Here is an 8,623-nt window from a genome sequence, read left to right on the forward strand (position 1 = left end):
CAGATAATGGATGTCTATTCTATTATCATTTCTCTATCTGTAGAATGGGTCTGTTTTATGTTTTCTTCTCCATTCAGAGGGCCCCCTGCCTGTCTTTGCCTAGGGTCCCACATTTCCTGAATCCACCCCTGCCACCAATAAAGAAGCATCAGAAATGGGAATAAATGCCAGCAAAGCGTTAAAGTAGAAGATGACATCATTTATAGCTCAAACAGTGAAAGTGGAAACTGTGAAGGAAAGATGAGATTTTTGTTTGTTTCATGTGAGGAAAGTTGCTCATCACTTCCCACACAGATCTGTTTCCTGTACAGTAAACCTGAACTTTCTGGGGGCATAAAAACCACACAAATCTGGCTGTTTTTAACTTCGCTCTGGGACCTTAAACTAAAAAAACCTCACATTTCCAGTTACTTTTAATGGACTGTGGCAGAATTCAAGGTGAGCTGAAGCTGTTTGATTGAAATAGTTGGTTTTGTCAGTAAAACACGGGAGAAGGTTTGGTTCTGCTGAAGGATCACTTTCTCCATCTGTTCTCTCTGATAGCCACATTAATATTTTATGACACCAACATCAACATGGACACAGAGCAGTTCTGCTTCCTAGAACTATTTCCCGGAGTTAATATCCCTCTAATAGATAATTGGATGAAAAATGGTTGAAAAGATGCGCTTTTATTCGGCAGTGATCAGAAAAGATAACATGGCCACAGATTGGAGAGAAACTCCACACCGACTCCAGGTCCGCGATCCGGAACCGCTGCTTGCAACGAACCAACTGGTCCCGGTTTAAATTGACGGATGGCCGCGCGAGCCAATCAGCTTCCGCCTAGCGCCCCCTTCTTGTTTATTTCATAAAAGCAACCAATCAGAACGGTGCGGCTGTCGGAGTGCGTCATCAGAGCAGAATGTGAATATGGGCACGCGCTGCATGCTCCCCATCCCCCACAGCAACAAGGAGCAATGGCGGCCGCTTTTTCCCCTCTGCGCCGCTTTGTCCCGCTGTCAGTCAGCCTGTAAGACATGAGTTCATGAGTGGGTAAGAAAGCAGTGTGTCAGAGGTGCGCCTTCCACGAGCACACGCTTCTTCCGGTGCTTTTATGTTTCCCGCACTCTTGTCATCGCATGTTTCTGTTGTGTCGCACTGTTTTTTTTCACACTCCTGGTCCCTCCTCCTCCTTCATGGCGGGGCTTTTCTCTGTGGGCTCCAACAATGGAGGAAATGAGGCCAGCAGCCCGTTCACCACCAAACACCCGTTAAAACTGCGACCTCATGCCTTTATTCGACGGCTCCGGTGTCTGAGTGTGCGGGCCCGGCTCCCCGCACGGGTTTTAAGCGAAGTGCGGGAAAAACGGAGCGCAGGGAGGGAAGTGCGCACATTCAGGTCAGAGAGGGAGTTTCAAAAATGGAGGCTGCGAGGGGGAGGGGCGAGCTGAGGCCGACCATCGCGGTAATTAAAGTCAATCTGTGCGCCCAAACACTCAGCGACGCTGTAAAAACATTGAAATCCAGCAGAAATGCCCATTTTCTGAAGGATTCCCCCCATTCGTTCGCCTGCATCCCCTCTCCCTCCGCGGCGGTGGGCGGGAGAACCGCTCCGGGTTCGCCTCCTGATTGCGCCAGCCGGCCGTCAATCAATCAAAGTGACACTACGTCAAACGGAGCGCAGGTTTATTCGGTGGATTTACTGCGCAGCTCGGTTCAGAGCCGGTTTTCTGGGCTCAGCGGGTCCGGGCGAGCCTCCTGATCCCCGCCCGGTTCCTTCTGCTGCCTTTAATCTGCTCAGATTACTGTTTTTTAGCGGAATAAGGACGGTTGCATTGGGAAGAACAGGAGGGGGCGTGGCCTCGGCGGATAGAAATTGTATCCATTGTTCCACTCCGACGCGCGGAGAGAACACCTCTGTGCGTCCCGCAGCCAATCAGCGGGCAGCAACCTTCGCTAAGCCCCTCCCCAAGCCTATATTAAAGCCTCGGCCGTGAGCGCCGTCGGCCACTGGCACAATATAATCCAGATAGAAGCAGGAGCCGAGCAGAGGGGATTTACGTTATTCCTGCTTTCATTTCAGCCGTCCTTTATTTTATTAACCTAAAACAATGGCAGACACGCAGGTGGACTCTGGCTCGGATATCTCTGCCAAGGTAAGCCTCCTCACACCCGTCTCCCTGCGCTCTAAGCCCCGCAGCAGCTTTACGCGTCTCCAGCCTGTAACCTAGATTTTTTTTTTTCTCATCATTTTTTTTTTTTTTCTGCAAAACCTTTTCGATCGCGGCTTCGCGCTCAGTCGAGCCCAGTGGAATGTGGGGTCCGTGGATCCGGGTCCACGCGCTCTGATGGAGGATAAATGCGTCCCTAGAATAAAGCGGGCAGTCGGAGCTCCGCGTCATGGAGCTCTGCGCCTCCAGCGCCGCGGCTCATTGTCCGGAGAGGAAGAGTCTGCGCGGGGTTCTTTGTTTATACAAGCGGCTCGGTTCTGCCATCCAGCCCGAACCGGTGCCCTGACGCACGGCGCGCTCTCCAACACGCACCGATGGCTCCTTTTCCTGATTAACGGCGCCTCTTATCTCTGATTGAGGAGCCGATTCTCACTTTTGTCTCTCCTCCTCCGCATCCTGTTAGATAGGACTGAGTTTTTATATCGGGGGGAGAAAAGCTGCCGGGACTGTTTGGGGTCACTTTCCAGTCGGATGTGCGGATTATCGGGGCTCCTGGGGGCTCCCCGCCTGGGGATGGAGTGAAGTCTGAATGGAGGACGGAGCAGAACGCATGATGCCAACTTTCACCTCCTCCTCCGGCTCCAATGTTCTGCTCGATCCGTCGTGGCTTCGTGTTTTTGACACCTGCTGACCGCGCGCTCCGACCCGGCTTGTGTCCGGACCCTCCGCCGCCGGGGAGCCGCGCGCCGCGGCTTCCGCTTCTTTGCGTATTTTTCCTTTGGATATCCGGGGGGAAACTTTTTTCGGTTGATTTTGTAACCTTTCTCGCGGTGTGCGTTAGAGGTGCGCGTGCGCGGCCCCGCGGTGGAGGTGTGATGTGACGGTGCTGGTTCCCCCTCTTTGTGGTCCGGTCGGTGTCTCCCTCCATCCCTGCGCCCTCTCTGGGGGGGTCCGCTGCCGGACTTCAGGTTCGGATCCGGTTCCGTTCAGCGGCTCCGGGCTGCTGATGAATGAACATATGGAGGCTGGAGGGGAAAAGTTGGGGCTCTGGATTAAGCCGAATAATCCGGGGGTGGGGGGGGTTCGGTCTATTTTTAGTGGTGGAGCCGCGCAGGCTCCGTTGCCGCTAAACAGCTTAATGGATTTTAACCACTGAGATTATATCAACCAATTAATCAATAACTGTAGAAGTGGCGGGAGCGCGCGTGCCGCGGCAGCGAGCGCGTTTCCGGTGAATGAATGTTTGGGTTTTATCTGCGTTTCGGTTCCGTTCGGACCCGCGGCGTTTTTCTGCGCCTGCCATGTGTCGCCTTCTATTGTCCTTTGCTGCCTCCGTTACAACAAGCGGCGAGCAGAAGCAGCGTGCCTCGCGCTCTCCTCCTCCCCCTCTTCATCATCACCCCCCTCCTCCTCCTCTCCTTCCTCCTCCTTCTGCTCCGGCGCCCTCCTGTGTTATTTTAAACCCAGCAATGCATCCTGGGTATTGAAGTTCCTCTCCGGGGCGTGTCTGGTGACATAGCAGCCATGGCAGCCGGCAGGACTACAATACCCAGAGTTCCCCGGGGCCTACATCAAAGTATCAGATTACAACACATTAGAGGGGGAGGAGGCAGGGGGAGGATCTGCAGAGAGCGATATGCTGTTTAAATAGGGAGGCTGAACAATGTGCAGCTGTAAGTGGGCCAGTGGGTAGAAGGGCAGCTGGCCTTATTTTTAAAAGCTTCTGCTTTTCTTCTGCAGGACCTGAAAGAGAAGAAGCTGGCGGAGGAGAAGGAGAACGGCAAGGATGCTGCCACCAACGGGAAGGTAGGGAGCCGGAAAGTTTCCCTTTACTGTGGATGAACGGGGCCGGAAGGCTAACGGCGAGATGTTCTGCAGGAGAACGAGGAGAACGGAGAGCCCGAGGTAGACGAGGAGGAGGTGGACGAGGAGGAAGAGGAAGAAGAAGAGGACGACGGAGAAGGTGGGTGTCGAGCCGCCGGTGGGCGTCCCTCTGAAAACTTCCAGAGGCCTGATGTGTGTTCTCCCGCAGGCGATGAGGAGGACGAGGAGGAGGACGAAGACGAGATCGAGGGCGGCACAAAACGGGCAGCTGAGGACGACGACGAGGACGACGAGGTGAGAAGCTCGCCGAGCACCCGGTCGGCTCCCGGAGATCTGCACGGCGGCGGCGGCTAACCTTTCCCTCTCTTTCAGGACGACGTCGAAACCAAGAAGCAGAAAACCGACGACGACGATTGATGCGTTTCCACGCCGCGCCATCCTGCTGAACCACTTCCTGATTCTTCACCTCTGACCGCTTTTACACGTCACAGGTGGAGGGGCTGGAGGACTGATCTAAAGGAGAAAAAAAATACGTAAAATAAAAAAAAATCCAACATGGTCATTAGCAAGTAGAGTTCAACAAGCATCCACCACGTCCAACCCAACGCCCCTCCAGGCTGCAAAACCAATTTTCTAGAGGACCCCGCCGCCTCGCCCGCCCGACGCAGAAATCCGGCTTCTCTTCAACAACAACTCCTCCGACGGAGAATTTGTTTGTATTTTTATTTACATTTTATATTTTTGTACATATTGTTAGAAGGGGGGTCAGCTTCTCTCTCGGCAGCGATCTCGTCAGACCAAATCGGTGCTTCTTCTGTAACAAAAAAGATTTTACTTGGTTGACCATGTTACAATATCTCAGATACTAGAAAACATGTAAAAAAGAAATAAAAAAATAAAAACATGAAAGGCAACCTCTTAAAGCCGTTGAACTCAGAGCATTCCAGTAAATTTAATGTATGTACTTTAGCTGTACCATAACTAGTTTGTTTGTATGGGAGGGTAAGGCCAAAGAAAAGAGCCTCTTTTCTTTACGTTTCTGTTTTGTTTTTTCTTTGTCAGCGAATTTTTGTTTTTTTTTTTTGTTTTATGACGGCCTGTTTTGATGTATGTGAGAAGTTTGTTGTTTGACAATAAACCGGACTTTTATTTTGTGAGTTGTACTTTGCATCTCTGCTGCATTTTATTTCCTCTTCCTGTCAGCGGAGCAGAAAACGCTGAGGTGAGGCGATGGGAAATCTGACCTTCATAGATTTATAGACCTTGTGGTTTTAAAATGAAGTCTGGTTCTACCAGAACCTTTCCTGCTGGTTTGGGTCTGTAGCTCAAACTCCAGGATTTGTTTTTTTTTTTTTTTATTAGAACTTCATATTTCACATAATGGGAGGCTTTCATTTAGCTGCCAATAATGATCCTGGTGAGTAAAAGTTCAGATTTTAACTTGGATCAGAACCAGAGGTTTTAAAGATGGTCCTCTCTAGTTCTATAGATCTGGAGTAGGTCACTGGAAGAAGAACCGGGTCAGGCTCTTTATGTTGGAGAAGAAAAGTGGAATCAGTCAGGAAAACATTTCATGTTGTCCGCCTCTCTGAAATCGGCTAAGAATTCTGGGAAAGAACCCAAACAGGTCTAGGTTTCCTTCCCCATCATTCCTCTGGGTCTCAGAACTATTAGTGTTTGGTCCAATTCCAATGGGCTTTTATTATTCTGATCCAATGTTTCGGTCTGGTTATGTCCAATCATTTGCAGAACCCAAACCATGAATGTTTGGGTTCTGATTCTGTATTTTCTGGTTGATTTCATTCAGAACTGAGACACTAGGAGCTCATTAGTGACTGAGGTTCTAGAACCTGTCAGTGGTTCTGGTCTCAGCAGGTTAAACTGTTTAAAGTCCAGTTAATCCCAGATGTAATGAATAATTCTTCCTGTTGCCTGTTTAATGAACTGGATCCAGATGGACCAGATCAGCAGCAGAACCAGTAGCTCTGGTGCTTCTCTGTCATCTCTGAAAGCAGTCATGAACCAGACCCAGATAAGCTTCTTTTTTACACCTTTTCTTTTTTGGTTGCAATGAAAGATCCCAGTCAGAACCAGGCACTGGTTCTGTTCAGGTCAGCAGCTGCAGGGTGGAGAGACCGGCTGCTGGTTCTGAGTTAATCTCAGCTCAGACATGAAAGAAGTGGAAGGGAAAGTTTCCTCTGCAGGATTTGGTTCTGATCTCAGAAACTAACACCTGAAACCCAGAACCAGGCTGTGTTTACAGAACCTTTCGGTCCAAACAGGACCTCTCAGGATCAGCTGAGAGGTCAGGAGATGATGAGGCAGCAGGCAGAATGCAGGGGGTGGATCCAGACCTGCTTGTTGCAGCAGCCGGTTCCTGACGCAGCTTCAGAGGAACAGGACAGAACCTGCAGGGCGGATCCGATGTGTGTCGGGTCATGTCATCTGCAGCCCGCAGGGCTCAGAGAGGAATGTTAGAAAACACGGTGAACTCCCTCTGCCTACATACCGTAGGTTCTTTCACCAACTCCTCCGGGTTCTTTAGATGTTCTGTTAGCAGCGGATCTGGAGCCAGAGTCTCTGATGGGAACCTTTAACTTTAAAACCAGAACCTGAACACAGAATCACTGACGGATGTTGGATCTGTAACTTATTACCTGTCTGGTTCACAGTCTGAAGGTCAAAGGTTGGTGGGGGGGACACAGAGGAACCATCAGTGACCCGGTTAGTCATGATTGGACTCTGACAGGAAGTGAGAGTACCCAGAGAGAACCCAGACATGCAGAGGGACACCAGGTCAGCTCCATCAGAGGAGGGTTAGGGTTCTTATTTGTTTTTTGAAAAGCGATTCATTATGACCCATTAAATGAATCATCCTGGTCACAATCATTCCTATAAAGTTAAAAACCAAAGTCCAGTGGATAGATTTTTTGGGGGGGATTCATTGTTTTCCATCTTGTTTAAATATTTTTCCTATTTCTCTCTCTTTTGTTCTGCAGACTAAATTGATGAGATAATCCTCAAAATGTTAAGTTTCTTAAAACTGTATTTCACAGTTTTGTTTTTCTCTCAAAATGTGCCAGTTTTAGGCAGAGTGTTGACCTACTGGTTAGAGCAGTGCTCTGTACTCTGAGAAAGTTGCAGTTAGCCGGTTCGATCCCCGCAGCCTCCACTGTGGGTCCCTGAGCAAGACCCTTAACCCCAAACTGCTCCCTGGGCGCCACACAATGGCAGCCCACATGCTCCCCAAGGCGATGGGTTAAAGACAGGGTGAATTTCTCTGATGTAAGATTAATAAAAGTTCAACTTAATTTTTCAATTCTTATATTATAGAATAATCCATATATACTGCCACAGGAACCCGCCTTTATGCCACAGACAGCCGGCTCTTACAGATATACATCAAACAAACGCTTTATTTACTTCTTTTTTACATTAGTTTCACTCTAAACTTTAAATCATTTAATTCAGTTCAATTCTTTGTTTGGCTGTGACTCCATCCTGGAGAGAAATATCATCTGTGCTGCTGCCATCAATGCCTTAGTTTATAGATGTTGGAGATCTGCCTGTTTTTCAGTGTAGTCCTGTTTCTCTGACTGTGACTGGCTGGATGTGCTCTGACATGTGCTGTGAATTGGCACTCTAGAAATAAACTGAATGCAATTCAAATCAGTAGAAGTTCTAATATTTTCTGTATACTTTACTAAATGGGGCTATGAACCAAACATGTGATTTAAACTGCAACTAAATTGAATCAGTAAAGAGTAAAATTTGGATAAAGGAAAGAAATTTAATCTTAAATTTTTTTTTTTATAGTTAAACATATTTTTCCTATTTTTTTTATCATCGTTTTTATTAGTAGCTGTTGCTGAAACAGCAGTTTAGGAGAATCAAATACCTAATTAGAACATATTTATTTATTTATTTATTAAATTTGGTTATAGAAATATTGTCCTGCTCTAATGGATTGCTATTTTTGTTTTATTTACTTTAATAATTTAACTTCATTTAAACTGCAGTGTTCCTGCTGTTATAGCGCCCCCATCTGGATAAATCTCATTTTATCCAAAGTGAAATATTTTCAATAGTTGAAATGTTAACATTTATATTTTGAATTATTCAGGTTTTCTGTTGAAGAAACCAGGACTCAGTTTATGTTCCAGAACCAGTCCAACCAGAACAGAAGGCAGTGGTTAAACTGGTTCTGCTTTAACTGGCCAGGGTGTTAAAGCTGGAGCTGCATCACATTAAGCTGCTTCAGGTCAGCAGGTTAAAAGGCTCTGAGTAACATCAGCTACTGTGATCTGACTGGGGGAGGGGTCCTAACAGCCCCTCCCTCAGCTCTGATATCTGAGTCTTCATAGAACCAAACAGCTCTGATAATATGCTGATAATCTGGGTTACAGATTCAGGCTCTCATGTTCTAAATGTCTTCACACTGGGAGACGAGAATTATTATCTTAATGGTCTGATCTGCTCCACAAAGTCTTTGAAAGAATCAAAATGTGACCTGGTTATTTTAGATTCATGTTCTCCATTACAGGTTAACGCCACAGCAAAGCGACTCGAAATGAGAAACAACAAAATGTGCTGTTTGGACCTCATTCAGCAGCAACTGGAACCTTCTACAGCAGCGGGTAGCACCT

General features: G+C 47.8%; 1 protein-coding gene across 1 annotated transcript; it reads left to right on the forward strand.

Moving 5' to 3' along the window:
* The first annotated feature begins 1,950 nt into the window (after nt 1-1,950).
* On the forward strand, nt 1,951-5,140 carry ptma (prothymosin, alpha). Its single transcript, XM_015404651.1, has 5 exons — nt 1,951-2,138; nt 3,894-3,959; nt 4,032-4,116; nt 4,186-4,271; nt 4,350-5,140. Exons 1-5 carry the CDS (start codon nt 2,094-2,096, stop codon nt 4,392-4,394), a joined length of 327 nt encoding a protein of 108 aa, XP_015260137.1. The 5' UTR covers nt 1,951-2,093; the 3' UTR covers nt 4,395-5,140.
* Nucleotides 5,141-8,623: the final 3,483 nt, after the last annotated feature.

Source organism: Cyprinodon variegatus, unplaced genomic scaffold (genome assembly GCF_000732505.1).
Source record: "Cyprinodon variegatus isolate N-32 unplaced genomic scaffold, C_variegatus-1.0 Scaffold1818, whole genome shotgun sequence".
Lineage (NCBI taxonomy): Eukaryota > Metazoa > Chordata > Actinopteri > Cyprinodontiformes > Cyprinodontidae > Cyprinodon > Cyprinodon variegatus.

Coding starts and splice junctions, on each gene's coding strand:
- ptma (XM_015404651.1), top strand. CDS start 2,094: ATGGCAGACACGCAGGTGGACTCTGGCTCGGATATCTCTGCCAAG. Junction 3,960..4,031: donor ATGCTGCCACCAACGGGAAG/GTAGGGAGCCGG, acceptor GATGTTCTGCAG/GAGAACGAGGAGAACGGAGA. Junction 4,117..4,185: donor AGAAGAGGACGACGGAGAAG/GTGGGTGTCGAG, acceptor GTTCTCCCGCAG/GCGATGAGGAGGACGAGGAG.